The sequence below is a fragment of the Phacochoerus africanus genome, chromosome 7 (assembly GCF_016906955.1).
Source record: "Phacochoerus africanus isolate WHEZ1 chromosome 7, ROS_Pafr_v1, whole genome shotgun sequence".
Lineage (NCBI taxonomy): Eukaryota > Metazoa > Chordata > Mammalia > Artiodactyla > Suidae > Phacochoerus > Phacochoerus africanus.
This window is the reverse complement of record NC_062550.1, coordinates 74935764-74949511: the sequence shown is the minus strand read 5'-3', so window position 1 is coordinate 74949511 and position 13748 is coordinate 74935764. Positions and strand designations below refer to the sequence as shown.

The following is a 13748-nucleotide window of genomic DNA, read 5'->3' as shown; positions in this document are numbered from 1 at the left end:
CTTAATTGGCAGGACAGAGGAGAATTAATTAAAGAAGCAGCATTTTCTTTTTCTCCAAAATAAAACATTCCCCATCCTCCTTAAAAATCACTTGACCAAAATCGGTCTTAGTGTTGAAAGAGCAGGACAAAAAGATGGGCTTTGGTGTTCCCCTTGTGGCTCAGTGGTTAACGAATCTGACTAGAAACCATGAGGTTGCGGGTTCGATCCTTGACCTTGCTCAGTGGGTTAAGGATCCAGTGTTGCCATGAGCTGTGGTGTAGGTTGCAGACACGGCTCGGATCCCATGTTGCTGTGTCTCTGGCGTAGGCCGGCAGCTACAGCTCCTATTCGACCCCTAGCCTGGGAACCTCCATATGCTACGGGGGCAGCCCTAGAAAAAGGCAAAAAGCCAAAAAAAAGAAAAAGAAAAAAAAAGTTGGGCTTTATGGTGACACAGAGCTTTGCTCAACTCTCAGCTTTCCTTCTTTCTTATCTGTATCCTCCTTAGTGATGTTAATTAAACTCAGTTTCCTTATCTGTAAAATGAGAAACAAAAAGGCTACTTCAGAGTGTTGCTGCTGAGGATTTGGTAAAATATTAAGTGTACTAGTAGAATAATGTTTATAAAGTATGGAGCATGCTCTTGAGTCTCTTGATACATGGTAACAATTATTACTGAAAAAACAAAAAGCAACACTAAGAAAAATGTCACAGAATTCATACTATTTTATAGTTATTTGGTGTAGAATTAAGGATTAATAGTTATTTGTTTGAAGTCATCCAATGAAAACAAGTAAAAATTACCATATGCCTGACATTTTTAAAACAGTGCTTCAATGGTTTAACCAATTCTTACAAAAACACTTGTCAAATTTGAGTCATTCTTAACTTAAACTTATTCCTTTTAGTAAATTAGGATTTGTCAACCCCTGGTGATAAGTGCTATAGATTTACCAAATGTACTGTACAACTCAACTGTCTAATAAACTGTCTAACGTAGTCAGGACACTAGGAAAACCGAATTTTATCTGTCAATTTTATGTTTTCAAAATTAAATTTGTTTTAATTACTAAAAAAAGTTTATATTGAAAAAGGCATTGTTAGTGATAGTATTTTTAGACTCAATCTTTTCATAATGAAATAAGTTGCTTTCTCAAAAGAGAGAAAAAAAGACACTTAACAATATATGGTCTTAAGAGTAAACTGCTAAGAAATTTGACAAAATTGTCAGATATTCATAGTAAATACCAATATGTTTTTCAATGTTTTTAAAGTTTCATGTATACTGTATATTAGAGAGTATCCCAATGACAAAATTATGGTGTTGTTCTGTTAGTCTTTGGAAGAACTTGTCTTATTAGAAAACCCTAGCGTATTCAACATAGAACAGAGAAAATGCAGCTATTAATGGTGACAAATTATCCCCACAGAGACCAGTAAGAAGTAAACAATATATGAAAAAAAAAATCTAACAATCTTACTTCTGTAGGTGATGTAATAAAATATTTAAAAATAAATCTCCTGCATATCCTGAAAATACCATATTAAATTAGAGAACATTAAAATTTTGGATTGCAATTATGATAATAATCACTTTGATGCACATGATACTTAAAATAGTTATTAAAGCTACTTTTCAAAAGAAAGTTTTATGAAGAGAAAAGCAATATAGGAGAACAGAGGAATAAAGTGAATTTGTATGATAACATTATTATGAGAATGTGTTTTAATGTTTTCTGTAATTTATTTTATTTTTTATTGAAGTATAGTTGATTTACAATTTTTGTGTTAGTTTCTGATATCTATGTGTATGTGTGTGTGAATATATATATATATATTCTTTTTCATATTCTTTTCCATTAGGTTTTATTAAAGGATATTGAATATAGTTCCCTGTGCTGTACAGTAGCACCTTGTTTATTCTATATATAATAATTTGCATCTGCTAATCCCAAATTCCCAGTGCATCCCTCCTGCACCTCCCTCCCCCTTGGCAACCACAAATCTGTTTTCATAGATAAGTTCATTTGTGTCATATTTTAGATTCCACATATAGTAATATTTTGTGATATTTGCCTTTCTGACTTATTTCACTTAGTATGATAATCTCTGTGTTCATCTATGTTACCGAAAATGGCATTATTTCATTCTTTTTATAGCTTTTATATTTTTTTATCCATTAATCTATCCATGGACATTTAGGTTGTTTCCATGCCTTGGCTATTGTAAACAGTGTGACTATGAACATTGGTGTTCATGTATCTTTTCTAATTAAGAGTTTTCTCCAGATATATACCCAGGAGTAGGATTGCTGGATCTTATGGTAACTGTATTTTTAGTTTCTTAAGGAACTTTCATGCTGTTCTCCACAGTGGCTGTACCAACTTGAATTCCCACCATCAGTGTAGAGGATTTCCCTTTTCTCCACAACCTCTTCAGCATTTATGATTTGTAGACTTTCTGGTGATGGCCATTCTAACTAGTGTAAGGTGGTACCTCATCGTAGTTTTAATTTGCATTTCTCTAATAATTACTAGTGTTGAGCATCTTTTCATGTGCCTACTTGCCCTCTGTATGTCTTTGGAAAAGTGTCTATTTAGGTCTACTGCCCATGTTTTGATTGTGTTCTTTTTTTTTTTTTAATTGACCCGTCAATCACACTGTTCCCATTCCATAGGTCATCTTGTTTTCTTTATGGTTTCCTTTGCTGCACAGAAGCTTTAAGTTTGATTAGGCCCTTTTTGTTTATTTTTGCTTTTATTATTTTTACCTTGGGAGACTGACCTAAAAAAACGTTTGCGTGATTTATATTAAAGAGTGTTTTGCCTATGTTCTATTCGAGGACTTTGATGGTGTGATATATTTATGTTTAAGTCTTTAAGCCATTTTGAGTTTATTTGGTATATGGTATGAGGAAGTACCATTACAAGTACTAACTTCATTGATTTACTGTCCACTTTTCCAACACCACTTGCTGAAGAGACTGTCTTTTCTCCATTGTATATTCTTGCTTCCTTTGCCATAGGTTAATTGACCATAGGTGTGTGGGTTTATTTCTAGACTCTCTATTCTGCTCCGTGGATCTATGTGTCTGTTTTTTTGCCAATACCAGACTGTTTTGTTTTTTCTTTTTTTGGCCACCCCACAGAATCTGGAGTTCCTGGGCCAGGGATCAGGTCTCCCACACTGTTTTGATGACTATAGCTTTGTAGTATTGTCTGAAGTCTGGGAGGGTTTTGCCTCCAGGTTTGTCCTATTCCTCAGGATTGCTTTGGAAATTATGGTTCCACATAAATTTTAGGATTAGTTGTTCTAGTTATGTGTAATTTGATAGGGATAACTTTAAATCTGTAGACTGCTTTGGTAGTATGACCATTTTAACAATTCTTCCAATCCAAGAGCATAGGGTATCTTTCCATTGCTTTGAATCATCTTCAGTTTCTTTGATTAATGTTCTATAGTTTTCAGCATGTAAATCTTTCTCCTCCTTAGTCAGGTTTATTCGTGTGTGTGTGTGTGTGTGTGTGTGTGTGTGTGTGTGTGTGTGTTGTCTTTTACAGCCACACTGGCGACATATGGAGGTTCCCAGGCTAGGGGTCAAATTGGAGCTGTAGCCACCAGCCTATGCTAGAGCCACAGCAATATGGGATCTGAGCCACGTCTGTGACCTACAGCACAGCTCACAGCAACGTCAGATTCTTAACCCACTGGGTGAGGCCAGGGATTGAACCCACGACCTCATGGATGCTAGTCGGGTTTGTTAACCACTGAGCCATGACGGGAACTCCATATTCCTAAGTATATTATTTTATTATTATTAAAAGAGATTTTTAAAAATTTCCTTTTCTGATATTTCATGGTTAGTGTAAAGAATACAACCAAATTTCTGTGTGTTGGAGTTCCTGTCATGGTGCAACAGAAACGAATCCAACTAGGATGCTGTTCAGATCTGGCATTGCTGTGGCTCTGGCGGAGGCTGGCGGCTATAGCTCCGATTAGACCCCTACTTAGCCTAGGAACCCCCACATGCCCCGGGCGCGGCCCTAAAAAGCAAAAAAAAAAAAAAAAATTCTTATGTTAATGTTGTATCCTGCTACCTTGCAGAATTTGTTTATCAGCTCTAGTAGTTTTTGTGTGGTCTTTAGGGTTTTTTATATAGAATATATGTCATCTGCATCTAATGACAACTTTTCTTCTGTAATTTCTAAGGTTCCTATAGGTATGCGTATAAAGTTTGTATCCATGTATTTACTAAATATATTTGACTTACAATGACCTAACTCATGAAAATATTGTTATTTTACTCAGACAAAATAATTAGTTTTTTTAGATAATGATATTGTCTTTGAGAGTTTAGGTCTTGGAATTAAATACTATATATACTAATCTAATCTTCAATCTTAAGTTACACTATGCCTTGAGTTGTCTCATGTGTTAGAAATAAATTAAGTGCCTGATATTATATATTTTGATGCAAAAATAGATGGGGAAATGTATGAAAAAAAGGAATGGCAAAGTGAAAAGGGATGAAAAAGTAGAATAAACGAAAGAAATGGAATAAAATGAAGGAAGAAGCAGGCCACTATTTGAATCTTGATTCTGCTATTTAGTAGATTTTCATCCTTAAGAAAGTTACATAAACATCGTATGCTTTAGTTTTCTGATATTTACTATAGGGATAGTAATATATGCTTTGCAGAATAGTTATGAAATTAAATATACTCAATGTGCTTTGAAACAGTCCTTGGCAAGTAGTAAGAATTTAGGTGGAAGCAATTGTTCATATTTATTATATTCTTACTATGTTAGGCTCTCATGTCAGATTGCCTGCATCAAATGCTAGCTTTTTTTCTTATTAGGCTGTGACTCTGGGCAAATCATTTAACCTTTTTGTGCTTCATTTTCCTCATTTCCAAAACAGGGGGATTTATGGTACGGTTGTTATGAGGATTAGAGAAGGTCATGTGTGTAGAATTTAGAACAATTCCTACATCGTAGTAAATGCTCAACAGATGTTTGCTAGCATAATTCTGTTAAAGGAGCAAGGCATTTGAAAGTGATTAGAAGTCAGAGGTAATGACACAAATAGGAGAAAGAGCTTGCATAAGTTTTTTGGAGGAGGAAAGAAAATAGTTCTGTAGTAAATTTGTTATACCATGTAACTACAACTTTAAGTAAAATATTATGGTTAGGGCAGGATTACATTTATATTCAAGTTCACACTGCGAAACTGAATATGGAATCATGTCATTTTCACATCAGAAGAGGTGCTTACAAGTAGTCATCTAGTCTGGAGCACCAGGCCTGCCTAAGGTCACACAGATGGTTAGTGGAAGCACTAAGAATAAAAGACATTATGTGATTTCTTGTGCATTGCTTTTTTCCTTTCACTATATCTCCTCCATATTAGCTATTGGACTTATTCTATAGGGACTTAACTTTATTTGAGACCAAGTAATCGTAGTACAGTTCATAGACTTGAAGAAATGTACAATGATGAAACCTTAGTTTTTAAAATCTTTTCTCACCTTTTCTGTGAAGTAGTAACAGATCGTGTTTTAATATATACTTATCAGAGCTGAAAAGTAGCAGTAAAATAAGCAGAAATAATATTAACTATTAAATCCTGAAAGGAGAAGCTTTTGACAAAATATTTAAAGTATTTGATGAGGAAAATTGAAATGGGTTAACCGAGGATACAAAATAGATGAGTGCTTTAGTTCATGAATTTATGTCTGACACTAAGGAATCTGGCCTTTCATAGAAGTTATGCAGCTGGCTGTTGTGTGTATGACAAAATACTACAGCACTGGTCTTTAGTACCTGCCAAAGGACGACCAGTGAAATAAAAGTCATGAGATCTGTTCTATTTGTAATTTTGTTGCTAAAAGCATGGAGAAAATCCAGTAGGTATTAGTTTGCCAAAGCAACATAGAAAGTACATGCCATATCAAACACCAGTCCATCTGTACTAGTATTATTTCTTCTTAACAGAGGCTGTAAGCAAAAGCTATTATTCAAGCCCCTTTTAACCTAATTCGTAAAATCCCATAATTATTTTACATCACCAGCCAGATTCCCTGAGCCAAAACTATTCTTAGCACTTTAACTGATACAGCAATCACTATTTTGGTAACTTGCTGAGAATCCTTTGGCATTTTTTTGTGGCTATCTATATTTTATCACACATTTAAATGTGTTTAAGAATATCTACATTCTGTTCCCATACTATTTATCCAATCACATCTTTATTTCTCACTTAAACCAATGCTCAAAGCCTTTCTTTTTTTATTCTTCAAGGAAACTAACTAACTTCAAGGGAACTAAAAGTGTTCTCTAGAGCAGTGATTAACTGTCGAGCTAGGAGGGACCATACTGAACTATCATAAAAGGTCCCCATAGACTCATGATTATTATTTTTTCTTTCTTTCTTTCTTTTTTTCTTTTAAGGGTGCACTTGCGACATATGGACATTCCCAGGCTAGGGGTCGAATCAGAGCTGCAGCTGCCAGCCACAGCCACAGCCACAGCAGCACCAGATCTGAACTGCATCTGTGACCTACACTACAGCTGTGGCTCTGCTGGATCTTTAACACAGTGAGGGAGGCCAGGGATCAAACCCACATCCTCCTGGATCCTAGTTGGGTTCTTAACCTGCTGAGCCACAATGGAAACTCCATGGTTAATCCAATACTCAAAATCAATGCTTGACACCATAATTCTTCATTGACAGTAATTTAGGGTGTTCATCTCTCTATCTATCCATTCATTCATCCATGCATCCATTCAGTACACATTAAGGAGTACTATGTTCCAGACACTCTACCGAGTACCAGGAATAAAGAATAATATACAGTTTTTCCCTTTAAGGAACTTAAAGTCCATTGGAAAAGCCAGACAGGTTTTTAGGAAAACTTGTACTAAGGAGTTTACTCTTGAAGAAAGAGCTTGATAAGAAAGGTATATTAAAATCAGAAGAAATCGTATTTGCAAATGTCAGAGGATAAACAGTATTTCATGTTGGTGGTGCTGCTGAACTATAGGGTGAAAGCTGAAACAGGTAGACAGAGCTAGATTATGAGAGTCAGCTACTTTGCATTTCCATTAAAGAAATCACACCAGAAATATTTGCTTAAATTGCAGTTAGTCGTATTTTATTGACTGAATCAGTAGTATTTTATTATCTAGCTATAATAAAAGCAGGGAATTGAATTTGGAAAGGGTTGAAAAAATGCTAAATAAAAATAGCCTTAATTCCTATAGATTTAATTCTTCTAACTTTCCTAGAAAAATAATAGAGCAAAGGAATTTAAATAAAATATAGCACAAATAATATACTTTAATACTTCATTAATTCCTAGGAAATTGCTGATAGTAACGAAAAATTTGCATATGGTTGTTTTAGTTACAATTTCGTTTGTATAAAATAAAGCATTTAGTAATTTGAAAAAACTCAATAATTCTGTAATTTGCTTTTAGATCTAGAGGATGGTCAAAAACAAGCTATGGTTAGTGAACGGACAGAAGCCTTTACCACTGCTCGAAATTTATTGGCCTCTGGAGCTGATGCTATTGAAAGGATTATGTCTTCATACAAAGAGGTACTTGCCTTTCTTATTGTCAACTTGATTAAAATAAGATATATAAAAATGAAGCAAACATAAATTACCACATATGCTTTATTTTTTTGGAAACATCTTTTCTCTGCCAAAAATTGCTAAAAATATAATCAAGATAAAGGATAACTCCCAAGTGTATTATTGCTAATACCTTTTAATTTTTACACTTTCTATTGTTAACTCCTCTTTTTCTATCTATAGTACAACATATTTATTTTTAAATTCTACAAAAAGGGTCTGCAGTATAGCTTCTGAGCCAGAGAGCCTAAATTTAAATTCTTGCTCCAGTATTTACAAATTATGTGAACTTGACCTGTGTCTATTTCCTCATCTGTAATATGGGAATAATGATAGTGATGACTTTGTAGAGTCATTTCGAATTAATACCTGTATTTTAGACAATACAGAATAAGCACTCGATAAATGTTAGCCAATAATATTGCATATATGCCTTGCAAACCTTTACATATCCTTCAGGACAAGTCAAAACTTAACACCACATTTAAAAAAACTAGTCTGTGATTCCACTTTTTTTTTTCTTTTTTCTTTTTAGGGACACACCCGTGGCATATGGAGGTTCCCAGGCTAGAGGTCGAATTGGAGCTGCAGTTGCTGGCTTATACTGCAGCTCACAGCAATGCCAGATCCTAAACCCACTGAGCAAGGCAGGGATCAAACCTGCATCCTCATGGATACTGGCGAGTTTGTTACCGCTGAGCCACGAAGGGAACTCCTGTGATTCCACTTTCTTCTTGACTTCCCTGCAGAGTCTGGGTCTGCCTTCTGTGTTCATAGTACATCTGGTGCTTTACCAATTATAATTGTCTGTTTCCTGTATGAGACCCTGAGTGGAAAGCAGGAACTATCTTATTCACTTCTAATGTCTATTTTAATGCTTCGGATATTGTATACTGTCAGTATATATTTCCCGAAGATATGGTAATAAGACCTACAGATATCACAGGATTAAGATTAAAAATCACCTTATTCAATTCAGATATTAAGCAATATTCTCATGAACAGTCTCACTATTAATTACTCTTGTGCCTCTTGTGTCCATTCCTTACCTAAGTATCATTATAAATTAAGCTGCTTATTAAATTTGCCTTGAATAAATTATATAAAATTGTTGCAATTTGTGTTTTGCTGACAAAATTTTTCAATCTCATTCAACAATTGATTTATTGAATTGTTTGTTTGTTTTTTTTTAATTAAAACCAGTTGTTTAGGGCCACATACCAAAACAAGTCAATCGAATTTTTTTTCAAATAGTAATTTTGGTAATCTTGAGACAAGTTTTGGGGATAAGTTTTTTGATACAATAAATTATTTGTTATTGAAATTAAATGAAAAATCAGAATTTTTGCCATCTTGCATTGAAATACCGGCTAAGTCACAGAGAGAATATCAATTCGTTTTTCTAGATTGTCTCCAAAAATTGATTGCATTTCATTTTATTTTGCCTGTATGTGCATTGAATCATAGAAATTTTCCTTATCAAAAATCTCGTTACTGTTATGAAAGCACATGAAAGCATCATGGATTCTCCACTAGTTCTAGAGGGAATGAGGCTTCTTTTTAGTCCTAGAGCAATCTACATGTCTTACATCCCAAAGCAATTTGTCCACAGTCACATTCTCAGTTTTTTTTTTAAAATGTTTTTTGCCCATTCCACCTTGCATCTTGGTCTACTAACTTAGTGCCTCCTGCCTTTCTTTAATTACCTCTACGTTTGGTTTTGGATTTTTTTTTTTCCCTTTTTACAGTCACACCTGCAGCATATGGAAGTTCCCAGGCTAGGGGTTGAATCAGAGCTGCAGCTGTTGGCCTATGCCCGTAGCCACAGGAAAGCCAGATCTGAGCTGTGCCTGTAACCTACACCACAACTGTGGCAACACCAGATCCTTAACCCACTGAACGAGGCCACAGACACTCTTTTGGGTTCTTAACCTACTGAGGCACAACGGGAACTCCAGCTTTGGATTTTTTTTTGTGTGTGTGTGTGCCTTTTTCTAGGGCCACTCCCACGGCATATGGAGGGTCCCAGCTAGGGGTTGAATTGGAGCTGCAGCTGCCGGCCTATGCCACAGCCACAGCAATGTGGGATCTGAGGCACATCTGTGACCTAAACCACAGCTCATGGCAATGCCAGATCCTTAACCCACTAAGTGAGGCCAGGGATCGAACCCACACCCTCATGGATACTAATCAGTTCCTTAACCACTGAGCAACATTGGGAACTCCCTGGACTTTTTTAAATGCAAATATATTTACCCTGGTTTTTTTCATTTGTTTGTTTATTTATTTATTTTGTCTTTTTGCCTTTTCTAGGGCCACTCCCACAGCATATGGAGGTTCCCAGGCTAGGGGTCCAATCAGAACTGTAGCCGCTGGCCTACGCCAGAGCCACAGCAACTCGGGATCCGAGCCACGTCTGTGACCCACACCACAGCTCGTGGCAACGCCAGATCCTTAACCCACTAAGCAAGGGCCGGATTCAAACCCTCAACCTCATGAGTCCTAGTCGGATTAGTTAACCACTGCGCCATGACGGGAACTCCTACCCTGGTTTCTTTTAGACCCATATTTTGTTACTTCTTAGCTCAGTTTTCCTCTACTTGGGAAATCAAGAGATTCTTCTAGATAACATTTTAGAAATTACTCTATATAATGCCTTTAACATTAATATATAGAAATAAAATACTAATCTAATTACAGACTTGTCACACAGTAGAGATATGTGGTAGAAGGCTTTTTTTTTTTTTTTTTTTGTCTTTTCTAGGGCTGCTGCCGTGGCACATGGAGGTTCCCAGGCTAGGGGTCGAATAGGAGCTGTAGCCACCAGCCTACGCCAGAGCCACAGCAACTCGGGATCCGAGCCGCGTCTGCAACCTACACCATAGCTCACAGCAACGCCAGATCCTTAACCTACTGAGCAATGCCACGGACCAAACCCGCAACCTCACGGTTCCTAGTTGGATCGTTAACCACTGCGCCACAACAGGAACTCCAATGGTGGATGGCTTTTAACAATAATACCTGCTTAAGTTTTGCACACACAAAAATCTTACACAAATGTCGAAATTGTTTATTGCTTAAAAGACATGTCTTAGTAACATGCCTTGCTTATTGACACCAATTTCCTAGTAAACATTTATGTAAGAGAATGGTTTTTGTGCTTTCCTTTTCCTGAGAAAGATTGTCTTGACGGGATGTGAGTCACCTTTCACAGTACCCCGATGATAAGGTGTTCTTTTGATAGAAAAGCAGCTGGAGTTCAACATAAACTGGACAACCAGAGGAAGAGGAACAAGACGCCACTGTATTAAGCCTTATGTACTAAAGTGGAGATTTATCTCAATTTATAATCTCATCTAGAAAAAAGTCATAGTTAATGTTTTTCTTTGGGCATTTGAATCATGTTTGGCTTGAAAAGAAGCTGAATTGTAGGATATAGACCAAAATGAATTTAGAGCTTTTCACTTCGCTCACTCCCACTATTGGTATTCTCTAGCAGGGCTGGCCAAGCTTAGAAATTTTGACAGTCAACTTGACTCAGAAACGTCATTTCATAATAAGAAAAATACATTCTCTATTTAAAATCTTCTATTTTAAATTGAGAAAAGATATCAAAGGATCGTTATTTCACTGAATGAATTTAAGCTTTTCCCAATACTTCCAATTTCTGGAAATGAAATTTGTCACGGTAACAGGGTCAAAGTCAGAAATTTTATTGAAAGATTTTTAAGTCTCTTTAATATTATGAAATCTTTACGTTTCTCTTTGAACCCTGATTTGAATGAATATTTTTTATGTGTTTTATAATTCCAATCAAACTTAAACTAATGGTTTGCCATGCTGCTTTCTTGGGAAGATTTTTTAGTGTTATTTGTGTTAGTTGTCAGATGTATTATCTGTTTTTCATGTATAATAAAATAGAATCCTCAACATTAAATCAAAAAGCTTATATGATTGTATATTTATTTAAAAGTCTGTCTTGAGTATATTAACTCTATTTTTCTCCATGTCTTGGTTTTAGATCACTGAATTAGCAGGCTATACTGCTAGAGTATACAATATGTTTTGGGTCTTTGATGAAGTAAAAAGAGGCATTTATAAGAGATCTGCTGTCATGCAAGAGTCTGAAAACCATAGCAACAGTGGAGCTAATAGGGACTTACCCCTCAATGAGACATTGGAAATCAAAGGTATTAAACTCAAATGTTTTTATATTTTTCTTATATTTTAAGTGTTTGTCAACAGAACCAATGTTTTTTAGAAGATAGCTTTAAACAGTTATAAAGAATCAATATCTAATATTTAAATAGTTATTCCTAAAGTTAGTGCTGCATTTTGAGGAGTAGTGACTAACATTATTATAAAAATATTATGCTTTGATTTAGGACAACATTTCTAGAATTATTTTTGGAAATTGCACACCTGGCACATATTTTTGGAAACTACACATTGTTTGCTTTTAAAATGCAAATAGCAGAATTAGAGTTAATGTCATATTGCTCATCTTCCTATCAATTAGTTTGGTTATTATAGTTGTAAAAATTGTATTATTCCTTTCTGCAGCACTGTTTTGTTTGTTTTGTAGGAAAGGTTAATTTAGAGAAATAAATAGTTATATACAGTGTGGCTGGGTTATACTAGATAGAATTTAGCTTTGCTCTCATGATGTTGACATTGTGTTATTGTAAAATAATATTTCTGAGATAAATTTTTCAAATAGATGTATCAAAATGTGAAAATTTACATTAGATTTAGCTTCAAATATGGTATCTCTACTTACATTTGTTTCTATGATTTGTTACTGTGAATTATCTTTATAGTGCATTTATCTGTTATGCTGCATTACACTTTTAGTTATTTAATTAGCAATAACACGTGATAGCTTTTGAAACTTAAACTGTTCCTTAACTTGTAGGGAAAGTTATTGATGTGGATCATGGAATTATTTGTGAAAATGTTCCCATAATTACACCAACTGGAGAAGTGGTGGCTTCCAGGCTAAACTTCAAAGTAAGGTGATATTCAAGAATCTTCTGATTGTTGCCAACACACTAATACAAAACAACTCAGAATTCATGTACCTTATGTTAAATACTTGGAGGCACATATAGAAAGGAGGGGTAATCAAGAAAGGTATGCACAGTGGCTCAGTCACAGAAGCAGTTACTTCCTCAAAAAGCAGAGGAAAAAAAGAAATTTGATTGCTACTGCTTTATTGCCAGGTTGAAAATCAAAATTACAGTTCACTGAGAGCCTATACAAGGTAAATTTGGGGAATAATAGGAAATGTCCTCAGAAATCTGGAAATAAATTTTTAATTTTTTTCCTTACAGGAGTTATTCAAAAAATACAAGCCTATGTTTTACGTATTTACTAAAATATGAGGGTAGAGGTCATCAACAAGTTTACTTCCTTTAATATACATTCTCTAAATTTAATTCATATTACCAATAATCACATCATGGATTAGGAAAAAATAATCAGAAGATTCATGAATTGGAATTTAGTGTTTTATTCTGCTGAGAATAATAGTTGCGATTTAATATTCTTTCTCAATTACAAAAACTAAGATGCAAAAATAGGTAATAAATCTGAGGCTGTGATTTAAAGCATTGTAAAATTTAAACTATTTTGGGATTCAAGTACAAAATAATTTGCTAAGTATAAAGTAAGTTATCTGAGCTTAGTTCAAACAATGACATGATTGGACCTGATAAAAGAATTACAAACAAAACAGTACATGTGCATTTAATGATTTTAAAATGGATTTTAGTTTTAGGTTTAGTTATTAAAGATGTATTTGCAAATGCATAAGGCTGCTGGAAGAGAATGAAAAGTACTAAATGGGGGGAATTCTGTGTTAGTAAATGTAAGAGAAATTGTGTTTTAACTACAATTTGGTTGGACTTTATTCTTCCACTTACAGACCTACAGAGTAGCAATTAGGTGCTAACTATATAGCATAATCTTTTTATTTTATTATTGTTGATTTACAATGTTCTGTCAATTTCTGCTGTACACAAAAGTGACCCAGTTATACATATAATATGATAATTCATATATATACTTTCTTTTTCTCACATTATCCTCCATCATGTTACATCACGAGTGACTAGATACATAGTAGTT

General features: G+C 34.8%; 1 protein-coding gene across 1 annotated transcript in view; it reads left to right on the top strand.

The window, feature by feature from the left end:
• ABCD2 (ATP binding cassette subfamily D member 2) overlaps positions 1 to 13748 on the top strand; it is a 57073-nt gene that overhangs the window by 2766 nt on the left and 40559 nt on the right. Inside the window, exons 3-5 of the mRNA XM_047788581.1 lie at positions 7462 to 7583; positions 11641 to 11809; positions 12535 to 12629. Of these exons, the coding sequence (XP_047644537.1) occupies positions 7462 to 7583; positions 11641 to 11809; positions 12535 to 12629 (386 nt within the window). The remainder of the gene's footprint in view (positions 1 to 7461; positions 7584 to 11640; positions 11810 to 12534; positions 12630 to 13748) is intronic.